The sequence below is a fragment of the Caloenas nicobarica genome, chromosome 10 (assembly GCF_036013445.1).
Source record: "Caloenas nicobarica isolate bCalNic1 chromosome 10, bCalNic1.hap1, whole genome shotgun sequence".
Taxonomy (NCBI): Eukaryota; Metazoa; Chordata; class Aves; order Columbiformes; family Columbidae; genus Caloenas; species Caloenas nicobarica.
In genome coordinates this window covers 23427430-23438912 of record NC_088254.1, presented here as the reverse complement: position 1 = coordinate 23438912, position 11483 = coordinate 23427430, and the positions used below count along the sequence as shown (strand labels likewise).

The 11483-nt window shown below is 51.0% G+C and overlaps 1 protein-coding gene across 2 annotated transcripts; it reads left to right on the top strand.

Moving 5' to 3' along the window:
• The first annotated feature begins 1387 nt into the window (after positions 1-1387).
• Positions 1388-10300, top strand: WDR76 (WD repeat domain 76). 2 transcript variants are annotated; one of them, XM_065642050.1, is made up of 12 exons: positions 1388-1861; positions 2581-2673; positions 3225-3280; positions 4116-4224; positions 4985-5083; positions 5169-5212; positions 5292-5445; positions 6889-7038; positions 7652-7869; positions 8323-8475; positions 9076-9129; positions 9916-10299. In XM_065642050.1, the coding sequence occupies exons 1-12, from the start codon at positions 1388-1390 to the stop codon at positions 10169-10171; spliced, it is 1860 nt and encodes a 619-aa protein (XP_065498122.1). In that variant the 3' UTR covers positions 10172-10299. The 2 variants fall into 2 exon arrangements, with proteins under 2 accessions (XP_065498122.1, XP_065498123.1); XM_065642051.1 differs by lacking the exon at positions 6889-7038 and having other exon boundaries at positions 9916-10300.
• Positions 10301-11483: the final 1183 nt, after the last annotated feature.

Sequence of the window (11483 nt, the reverse complement as noted above, 5' to 3'; positions counted from 1 at the left end):
AGCTTGGAGCTGGGGGGGGTTGGTCTCCCAAGAAGCAACTGATAGGACGAGAGGAAATGGCCTCAAGTTGAGCCAGGAGAGGTTTACACTGGCTATTAGGAAAAAATTCTTCCTGCAATGGGCTGTGGGGCGTTGGAACAGGCTGCCCAGGGCAGTGCTGGAGTCACCATCCCTGGAGGGGTTGGACAGACGGACATGAGGTTCTCAGGACATGGGGCAGTGCCGGGGCTGGGGGAACGGGTGGACTCCATGATCCTGAGGGTCTCTTCTAACCACAATGATACTGTGAGCAGGGACATCTGCACCAGCTCAGGCTGCTCAGAGCCCCGTCCAGCCTGGCCTGGGATGTCTCCAGGGATGGGGCATTGTCCTGGCTCTGTTAAAAACAAGTTTCTCTTTTAGTCAGCTAAAGTCTCCTTACTAACGGCATTTTTCTGAAAGCTAAATAGATGTTTTGGTAGACATAGCAACGGAATGCGAGGTCATTGATAAGGATGGACGCACGTCCCGTGAGAGCAGTGAACTGAAACAGGTGACCAAAAAACGACCAACTAAGTATTCCATCCCATTCACGTCATACTTCACATAAAAGTGGGGGATCCCGAGGATCTCGCTCCTTTTCCCCGTGGCCGACATTGGAGGGGACCTTGCGAGCCGTCCCTGCGGACTGGGGCCCAGTGACAGACTGGATCCAGCTCCGGTTGGCCGCGGAGTCCAGCCCGGGACGGCGGGCGCCGGCCCCACACCTGCCGGAGCAGCTGCCGGGACTTTCGACGTTGGTTTTGCATATTTTGTGTTATTTTCTCTATTTTTATTAGTAGCATCAGTAAAACATTTTTAATTTTTCCAACTCTCTTCTCTCCGTCCTTCCCTCCCTCCCAACCGCCTGTCCTTAGTGGGCAGGGGGGAGAGGGAGGGTGAAAGGAGGAGAGGGGGTTACCAAAACATCTGCCACGGTTTATTGCCACCCCGCAATCAAACCTCGACAGCATCCACCACCCCTCTGGGCAACCCGGGCCAGGCTCTCGGCACCCTCATGTCCGGCCTGAATCTCCCTCCTTTAGTTTAAAAGCATCAGGCCTACCAGGCCCTGCTCACAAGTCTGTCCCCATCTTTGTTACTGGCCCCTTTTGAGGTCTCCCCGGAGCTTCTCTTCTCCAGTAGACCCCCGAGCTGCCCCTGTCCCCATAGCGGTGCCGCTCCACGCTCGGGGCATGTTTGATCGCGGCTTTGATGGCTCGCGGGGCAGCGCCGGGGCTGCCCCGAGCCCTCGGGGGTGCTGCCGGAGCCGCGGCAGCCGCGCAGCGCTGGCGGGAACGCGCCGGGGGCGGGGGCCGCCGCGCCGCCCTGCGCGGGAGCGGGAAGCGCCGCTCCGCCCCCGCCCGCCATGGCGCTGCCGCCGCCGCCGCCCGCCACGCTGGAGCCGGAGCCCGAGCCCGAGCCGGCCGAGCCGCTCCGCCAGCAGCGGCTGCAGGTGCGGGGAGGGCTGGCGGGCGGAGGGGCCGAGCGGGCGGGGGCCCGGAGCGGGGAGCGGCGGGCGGGAAGGCGGGTGTCCGGCGAGCCGCGCGGCTGCCGGGACCCCACGGACGCCGTTCCGCAGGAGCCCACCCCGGCCGGCCCCGCCGCGCCGCCCCGCAGCCCCCCCCGCGCCGCGCGCCGCGCGGGCCCGGAGCTGCGCGTGCTGCTGACGCCGCTGCGCGCGGGCCGGCGGCTCCCGCAGAGGCGGCTGCTGGGCCGGAAGCGGCGCCGCGCCGGCCGCCCCCCGGAGCCGCCCCCCGAGGCCGGCCCGGGATCCCCCGCGGACAGCGGCCCGGGCGGGGACCGCGACAGCGACGGGAGCGACGCGGGGGACGCTGCGCGGGTGAGTGGCCGCGGGAGCCGGCTGCCCCCGGCTGCGGGACGGGGGGGCGGGGGGCTGCAGTTCTCAGGACGCACGTTTGTTGTAAGCTTTGAAAACATTTCTTTTCATGTTTTTTTGTCTTTTTGGTCTCTGACTAGCAGCATAAAACTTGATTCTGCCCTTTCAGAGTGTCTAAGGGATGAAAGAAACGCTCTGTCAGAGAGCATAAAACCCCACAGCGAACACACCAGTGTTCTCGTGCGGTCAGTAACCACCTCCCAGGCGTTTTCACAGATGGACACCGTCATAAGATACGAAAGTTTCGTCGATGTCCATTTATATTTAAATCATCATTCCAACTTGTCAAGTCCACCTTCTCTGTAAAAGACAAAAATGCTCGAAAACCGTATTCCATTTATGTGCAATATTTACCGTATTGCTGAAGTTTTAAGTTGTTTATTGATTCACCTCGGTTTTGCTTTTGATCCAGCAAGATTTTGATGCATTATGTAGAATTAATGCTAGGAGTAAGCTTTGTCGTGCAGGCTGGTGCCTGTATGGACAAGTTTTGGTGCTGATGGGGATCACCCCAGTTTGTACGGGGCCTGTTTCTTTACGAATATATTGAACCACTTTTAAATAACTTAGACAGTCAATTGAGAGACTTCCCAGAAGCCGGGGACATCTCTCGCCTGCCATGTGGCTGTGCGGTGAAGAGTAATTGGCTTTTCTTTCTGTAGGATGGATACTCACAGTTATCGGCTTATGAGAGGAAGAGACTAAAGAACATTACAGAAAACGCAAAATTCTTTGCAGCTTTAAAGCTGCACGAGGTTTGTATAGATTCTGAGTAGCCCCAAATGCGCCTTCTCCAAGTGTTGCGATAATTGTTCTGTCATCCCTGGCTGTGAAGCCCTTCCTGCCGGTGACAGGTGTTTGAGGAACACCTTTGTTTGTGTTGGAGACGTTGTGTGGAGAGTCGAGAGAGCGGGAATTCAAATGCTATTGCACGAGGAGATCCGGATCTTTGCCTTCTTTCTGCACTCCTTCGCTCTCGTCTGTCGTGGTTTTTAAACCCACGCCGTGTTCCGGCAGCAGCTCGGGGCTCGCTGAGCAGGCTGCAGGACCTGCGCAGCTCACCGCAGCCTGCAACCGAGGGAAAACAACTCCTGCCCGTTCCCTCGGGGTGGTAACTGGGGAATTCCTGCCGGCACAGGGACGCAAAGCGGATGCAACACAGCTCGATGCTTAAAAATCCCGTTTTATTATCATTATAAATAATTGCAGTATAGTTCCTTGCAGCCTTTAGGTAGTTGTATTTTACACACGTTAATCTTTCTGCTTGTTATGTATTTTTAATCTTTATTTTTTTTTTCTCTTTAAGTCAGCTGCAAGACTTCACCAGATTGCATCTAGAAGACAATCTCATGTCACCAAAAGGTAAAATAACTGCTATGAGACTTGCATCTTTGTTCTTCCGTGGGGCATTACATGTGTCAGCACTCCCATCTGCACACACCCGGCACTGCGAACAGGGACAGGGAGTGAGGAGTCTCCCTGTAAAGCTAAATGTGAATAACTGAGTTTTTCCAGCTGTACGAATTCAGGGACAGGCAGCTCCTCCAGCTGGTGCCTCTGCTCTGCCAATGACGGTATGAATATCCTTCGTGTCAAAGGACAGAATTTGCTCTTTTTGTGATATTTTAATTAAGGTATTGCAAGTGCATTTCTTTTTTCTGGTCGTATTTTTGTGCGATGGCTAAAGAAGGAAATGTTAAATGATGAAAACAAATTATGGGAAAAGGCACGGGAAAGGAAGAGGGGGAACTGGGTGTAAGGGATGGGGTAACCGGTTAGCGTGGGAGAAAAGACATTCGGCAGAGCCAAAGCCATGCCAGGCACAGCAGGAAAATGAGTTTGAGTGCAAGTAAAGAATAAGATACATGAGGGAAGAAAGTGGAAGAAGGCGGCTCGATCAGTGAGCGGAGATGGATCACGGGTAAGGAGGGCTGGGCAGAGAAGCCACAGTGGTGGGATGGATTACAAGCAAAACAAAAATGCAGTACGTATAGATGCATTGCAAAGCGTGCTTTTGTCATGTGTTGATAAGGAAAAAGCAATCGCAGCCCTCCTGACGTGAATGGGAAGTGGTCAGGCTGGGAGTTGGGCCGGGGGGTCGGAGCTGCACGTCTGACCCTGCTCTGTGGTCTGCGCTCGTCACAGGGGCTGTGTCATCGGGCTGTCCCTGCAGATTTGGAATGTTCTGTTGTTCCAGAGCAAAGCCTAAGAAGGCAGAAGACGAGCCGGTGCGGCGGAGATCCATGCGGCTGCAGAGAGTGGAGCCGTCGGGAACCCCAGTGCCGGAGCCCGAGGCAGAGGAATTGGTAAGAGGGACAGGGCTGGGGGAGATGAGACGGGGTGCGCACAGCAGCTGCGGAAAAACGGCGCTGGTGACGTTCGCTGGTGATGGCTGTGAGTGCTGAGCTGCTCGGAAAAACCTGGAGAGGCTGGGGAAGGTGCCTTGTCCGGTGGCAAAGGTCAAAGGGAGATTCCTTCACCCCGAGCGTCTTCCCACGTCCTCCCTGGAGGTTTGTCAATATTCTGCGACTTGGGTTGATGAAATAATGCCGATTCGGGTGGTCAGAAGGGTCCTGAGGTAAAACGGTATGCATTTTTCAACAACCCAGAGAGCTGAGCAGCTTTACAATTGAAGTTTTATTACTCTGCTTTAATGTTATTTCAGTGCAACTTTTGATCTAGTTTATTTTCCTTTGAAATATTTACTGCCTTTTTGAAGTCGTTATGTAGTAACAAGTGAAAATTCTGTTGCTCTGAGAGATGAGAATTTAAATCTTCACTGGTTCTGTAGAATAAAGCTAAACCTCTGTAGTACAGTTCTGGAGGATCAACCTTGCAGCAGTGTCAGGAAGGAGAGGAAGAACGGGGTAGCTGTTTGTCTTTGCGGTTGTGCTTAGTAAAGTTCTGTTTATCTTTTTGATAAGATTTGGTACAAACTCTCTTGTTATGTTTATTTCTTATTTTATCATAGGTATGTTCTCAGAATATATTGTGTATGGGAAGCAACGATTCACCGTTTGTAGTTTTGGTTGATTTGAGTTACAAAAATTGCTCGTCTCGTTGCAGCCGCGGGTTCCAGCCGGCCCTGTGCCGATGGTGCCAGAGGATCAGGAGAGCAGCAAGCTGACGCAGGAGCTACTGGCCACGTGGACGAGGATAAGCGAGGTACTGCTAGCCACAGCTAATGATTTTTGGATAATGTGAGTTATAAGTAATCTCATTCTGATAAATATTCCCTTTCTATCCTTAGATGAAAGCCAATGGTACGGAAAAGCTCACGTGTGACATGAAAAGGTAATCTGAAGGCAGCGGCTGAAACCCGGGTGTTGTCTGGTTCTCCTGGAACGGCTGACGTGTTCACGGCGTTGTGCAGGTACCAGGACAGCCTGAGCAGCATGGTCCTGAGCGAGGAGAACATCAGGAAGGTGGTGAAGTACCGGGTGTGCTCCATGGCCATCCACCCTTCCCAGAGCATCGTCCTCGTGGCAGCCGGAGACAAGTCGGGGCAGGTCGGCCTCTGGAACGTGGTGAGTCGTCAGGCGCAGTCGCCCGGCGGAGCTGTCGGGCAGGACGGGCACAGCGTCCCTTTTTTAGGTTCATGGTGGTATTTTGTACTTTCCCAGTTCTTAGGAATAGCACGAGGGTGTCTGTGAACGGAGGCTCACCAGAGTTGCTCACAAGGTCTGGCTGGTTCTTGGCAAGCCCAGGATTAATGGGAGGAAAGGTTGCACTGGTGATTTTTGGGGCAGAGCAGAAGAAAATGGATCAGTAGCTGAAATACGGCTCTCAGCGAGGGTTAAAATTGCAATTAACTGTTGAGAGGTTCAGGATCTAATTCCAGTGCCCTTGCAGCAACACCACAACCCGGCTTTGGAGACTGAGGGGAAATGGATGCTCAAGGATTTGGCTTTTTGTTTGTATAAATGTGGGGTAGCTGCAGTGAGTCACTGGTTTTCCAGACAGCAGAGATAAAATTGTGATGCCAGTATCTGCTGGCACTTATTTACCTACATTATCTCTGAAAAATAGCTCAGCATGTGGTGCTTTGAAAACCTTGGAGGGCTCTGCAGACAGTCTCAACATCATTTCTGAAACGCCTTAATTGCTCCTACAGCAAGAATCCTTTACGCCCTTGACTTCCACCTTTGTCACTGTCCTCTGCTTCACCCGCGTCACCCAAACCAGCTGCTTGAAGTTCACACGCGTGCAGGTTTTCTTCTAATTTTTTGCAGGGCCATTAACCTCTTGAGCTTCTCTCGACTCATTTCTGCTTTGACAGCTTCAGCAAAGTGATCAACTAAATTCAGCTGTGAGACTCTTATTCAGTTATAAAGAAGTTTAAACGGCTCTGCCTGCAAAGAGTGTGACCTGGTGACGGGGAGCCGCGGTCTCGGTGCCGCGGGCTCTGTGCGACCTGCCAAAGACGTTTCAGCTGCAGCTCAGAACCGTTAAAGCTGCTCTTTTCTCTTTTGCTCTCCCTTTTTTTTGATTTTCCTGAAGCACGTTGGGCTTGACCAAGTTTGGGAGCAGAGTAGCCTTTGTGGAATGAACTGGTGCTTGTTCCAAAATGATCTGTTCAGTTTCTTTTAAAATATCAGGGCTCGAATGATGCCAGAATTAGAGGAATAGGAGATTGTGCTTTACATTTAGCTCAAGTTCTATGTAAAGCAGTATGTACATGTTTTGATGCAAAAGGCATACGTGTGCATTCGGTCTTCAGCAAAGTGTTTGGCTGTGGCAGCTGAGAGACCAGGAACAAGGAGCCAGAGAGAGATGTCCGGACACGGTATTGGTGACTGTAATGGCTGCGCTGAAATCGCAGCGGGAGCTTGCAGCTAATTAGGAAACAGAATTCTGAAACAGAGAGTAAACCCATAGTGCTCTTCTGAGACCAGACTTTGAAAGCTGCAGTAATTAATAGCAATAACGGCAGTGATTAGCACCGGCGCGCACCGACTCTTGTGTTTCAGGATGGCGAGTCCACGGGCGCGTGCGCGTTCGTCCCGCACAGCTCCCCGGTGAGCTGCATGCACTTCTCGCCCTGGCACCCCGCGCACCTGCTGTCCCTCAGCAACGACGTCCTGCGCTGCGGGGACGTCACCAGGGCCATCTTTGACGAGGTGAGCGCCCCGGCAGCCCTCGCGCTCCTTGTTTACTGGCTGGGCTGTTAACAAGGAAGTTCAAGATTCCATTTCCATAGGGACATATGCGTGAACCTTTAATTAACGTCATAAAAATATGGAGATCCTTCCTATTCAGTAAAACAGAACAGCTTGGATACTCCCAATTTCCTTCCTCCAGAGGCAGTTGGAGTTATTGAATTTAACTTCATATCTCCGTACCTAAGCAATATGTGCCTCTTCTCAGAGGCATTACCTATTAGCCGTGACAAACGAGAGCTATTTAAAAACTAAATTTTACCAAAAAGCCCACCTAAATAAACATGGCAAACAACCATAAAGCATGAGCTGGCTTTGCTTTTCTCAGACTTCAAGTGAGCAGAGCGCTGGGGTGTCTCCCGGTGAGCTCCATGACGCTTGCTGTGTTTGCGTGGCTTTGACAGATACGTTCTCATTGAATTAGGTAGTTTTTATTAGGTAGTCCTGAAGATTTTTAGCATGTTAAAAAGGGAAAGCATGAAATCTACAGCCCATAGAGTGCTCGGGGTATTACGAATAAGTCTGTGTATTTTGTCGAATGTTTTTGGTTACATTTGACCCTTTCTGTGCTCAGATCTGCAGAAGCGAGGACGATGACTTCTCCTCCTTCGACTTCTTGGACGATAACGCGTCCACAGCAGTCGTGGGACACTGGGCTGGCGACGTGGCTGTTGTGGACAGACGGACCCCGGGAACGTCTCCAGAGCTTTCTGCAGACATCGGCTTCAAAAGAACGAGGACGGTCCATGTGCACCCAGTGAACAAACAGTATTTCATGGCTGCTGGCTCGGTGTACGTACCGGTTAATCTGCGGTTTTTCAGTTGGCTCTAAGGGCCGGTTTGGGGGGCAGGAGCGGCTGGGAGGAGGCAGAGGTTCATCCACCTCAGTGTGCAGCCAAAGCTTTCTTCATCTTTATAGAAAACAAGTTGTTAGTTCTTTGCAGGATTTAAATGCAATACACTTTGCACTTTCCTTCACCTTTTGGTAACGGTACAAATGGTGTTATGAGGCCCTGGCTTTTGGCAGATGACAGTGTAGAGGGATTTTACTGAGCTGTCCATTTGGGGCGGGTTTGGTGCTCAAAATCCTTTAAGCCACTGGCTGTTTGAACATGCGCTGCAGACGGAAAGTTCCAAACGCAGCTCACGTAGAACCTGCCGTGTCTCGAGCGTTTTGTGGTACATGGAGAATAACAATAATTATTGAACTGTGGCACAGTAGAGTGTTCTGTGGGTGTGTTGCAGGGATGTTTGTATTTATGATGTCCGGTACCTGAAGTCCAAGGGGAACAAGCCGCTGAGCTCTCTCAAAGGACACACCAAAAGTGTCGCTTCCGCCTACTTCTCACCTGTGACTGGGAACAGAGTCGTGACTGTGTGCGCGGATGACAAGCTCAGGTAAGACATGTGGGAAGGAATACTCTGTACAGAAAATGTCAACCAGTATTTTAAAATTATTATTTTTTCCTATCTGCATTACCCATTATTGAGAGCTTTCTGATAGTTTTACGTCTTGAATGTGCATTTTTAATATTGCAAGATTTTTTTTTTTTCTCTAATTCTCATTTTCCTGAAGAATGTTTAACAGTGGCCAGTAAAATGTGTAGGTGCTGTTAGTCTTTAAAAATAAAGAAACAAAACCCCACCAAATCAACCAAAAGCCCAGCTCATGGATACAGATATGAAATGCTTAGAAACCGAATTTCTTTGTAGCTGCTGGTACTTAACAGTACGATATTCAGCCACTCCCGTGCTCTTCCTAGAGCAGCTTTTGGAAAGGACGACCTTCGGTCCTACCTGGAAGCAAATCCAGTTAAAGCAGCAAATGTGCTCACTGCGGGTGGAGGGTCAGAGCGTGTATTTGAGCCGGCTGTCGCTGTGCTGTTCGTTCCCGTCCCAGAGCCGCGTCTGCTCTGGGTGTGCTGGGCTGCGCTTCGTGAGGACGGCGCTGCCGTGTTCTCTGCGTGCGGTTTATTGACGCCCTGCTCTGTGTTGCAGGGTCTATGACACCAGCTCTCTGTCCTCGACACTCGCAGCTCTCAGCACCGTCAGGTGAGTGGGCACGGGGTGGGGACGCGTGCTCTGGTCCTTCTGCGGGGTCAGAGCTGCCGAGTGTCCCCTGAGCCCGGGACGGGCCCCCGCGGTGGCCTCGGTTCATACAGCGCGGCTGGGCATGGCCGGCTTTGTTGTAGTCACAGAGTTGTCGTGGTTGGAAAAGACCTTTAAGATCATTGAGTCCAACCGTAACCCACCCCGCGTCCCTGAGAACCTCATGTCCGTCTGTCCAGCCCTCCAGGGGCGGTGACTCCAGCACTGCCCTGGGCAGCCTGTTCCAACACCCGACAGCCCTTCCCGGGGAGAAGCTGTAGTGTCTTCCCTGTCTTGTGGCTTTTGAAGTGTGTTTTGTTTCAGAATGTTTTTTCCTTTGTGCAATTTTAAAATATCAAAGGTTACTTCTTAACAGTAAAGCACATTTTTTGGGGGCAGAGTCTTGTAAAACACATTTCTGCTCCAGAAGGGCAAGTCCTGGCCAGGGGTGGTTTGTGAAGGAGCTGGAACAACATGAGTGACTGGCTTCAAAATCTGTAGTTTGCAATTTATCAAAAGGCTCGATGCATGTTTGTCCTATTTTTACTAAAACATGCAACTACGAAGCATTACTGCTCTGACAAGTAATCACGTCAAAGTACACTCTGTGCCATGTCTGCACGTGCTGATGGTTTAGAAGGTGAGGAAAAGGGTTTAGGCAAATATGCCATAAATGACAATACTTAAAACATACTGTATTCGGTAAAAGGGATGTTCCTCTCTGTGTCTCTCCCCGTTTGTTGCCTGCAGCCACAACTGCAACACGGGCCGCTGGCTGACGCGGTTCCGCGCGGTGTGGGACCCCAAGCAGGAGCGCTGCTTCGCGGTGGGCAGCATGGCGCGGCCGCGGCAGGTCCAGCTCTTCCGCGACACCGGGGCACTGCTGCACGCCTTCCACAACCCCGACTGCCTGGGCTCCGTCTGCTCCATCAACGTCCTGCATCCCTCCAGGAACATCCTCGTGGGCGGCAACTCCAGCGGCCGCCTCCATGTCTTCAAAGACTGAAAAAAAGGGGCTTGGATTTTTTTGTTTTAAAGTATTTTTATTTTTGCATTAAATTTGTTTAATCCTTATTGAGCTGTTCCTAAGCTGAGTGTGTTTTCTCAGGACAAAAATGTATTTTGAAAGCTTTAAAATAAATGTTCTACACTACCTTCGGCATTCTCTTCTTCAATTAAAATGAACTATTAATCCTGATATGACGTCAGTTTGTACCAAAATAAAGCTTTTTCCCAATACCGAAGTAATTTTTCAAAAAAAGAAGGCTGGATCAGCAGGATACTTGCCTCATGTCTGAGGTGCTGCTTGGTGATTGTCACAAGGGAATGTGGAGCTCTCCCTCTGCCCAGCGTGGGGATCCCATCCCCTCTCCCCAGGCCCAGTGGGTGCTCAGCACCCACGTCCCCAGCAAAACGTCCCCAAAACCCAGCGTCTAATGCACCATAGACACTCAACAAATCTCACACCAACTCTGGCTTTCATGATATTTAAATATTTATTTAAATTTAAAAATACTTTTCATGGCACCAATGATTTTATGCTAACTAAGATATTGAATATGTAGAAAAAGGTACATTTTGAAGGAAAAAAATGTAACTTACAGTATTTGGCACATGAAAGGTTAATTTCTAGATTTTTTTTTTTTTTTTTAAATGAAAACTAAGAAATTCACATTTTCAGGTACTTTACCATCTACTGCTTAAAGATGCAGTATGCTATTACGAGGGTTTTTTTTTTTTTTTTTTTTCTGATATAAGAACCTAAGGAAACAACATTTTAATATAAAGACAGGTCAAACTAACATGTAGTGAAACACAAGACATAATATGGAACATACAGGAAAAACATACAATGAAAAAAAATCACCAGTTCTCGTGGTTTTGCAGTAAAACGCTGGGTGACAAACTGCAGTGGTAAACTAGGGCTGGCGTTAGCGCTAGTCTGGACTAAGGGGCTGCACTGGGCAGGGCGCTGGCGCGGGGGCACAACAGGACACAGCGGTGGGACTGGAGCGGCCGGCTGAGGTAGGAACACTACGCTAAGAGAGAATTTTGCCATGTTGCATAAAACAGGATAGCGGGCACAAGTCCCTTCCTCGCTCCTGGCAGCCGTGGCTCCTGCCGAGCCCCTGGCGCCAGCGCCGCGGCGGCTTCGGGCCGCGTCCCCCACCCGCGGCGGTGACACGGGGCCTCGTTATTGCAGTGACAACCCAGCCGAGTCTGGGCTGCTTGTCGTGTGCGGGACGGACCGACGGCACCGGGCGCGGCACGATGGACAGGGGATGCTCAGAGACAAGAACATGGAAATCCGGCTTTTT

What these genes read in the sequence shown, in the direction of transcription:
- WDR76 (XM_065642050.1), top strand. Translation starts at nt 1,388, where the DNA reads ATGGCGCTGCCGCCGCCGCCGCCCGCCACGCTGGAGCCGGAGCCCGAG. An exon ending in CAATCTCATGTCACCAAAAG is followed by an intron (nt 3,281 to 4,115) that starts GTAAAATAACTG and finishes CTGTTGTTCCAG; the next exon opens with AGCAAAGCCTAAGAAGGCAG. An exon ending in AGGTCGGCCTCTGGAACGTG is followed by an intron (nt 5,446 to 6,888) that starts GTGAGTCGTCAG and finishes CTTGTGTTTCAG; the next exon opens with GATGGCGAGTCCACGGGCGC.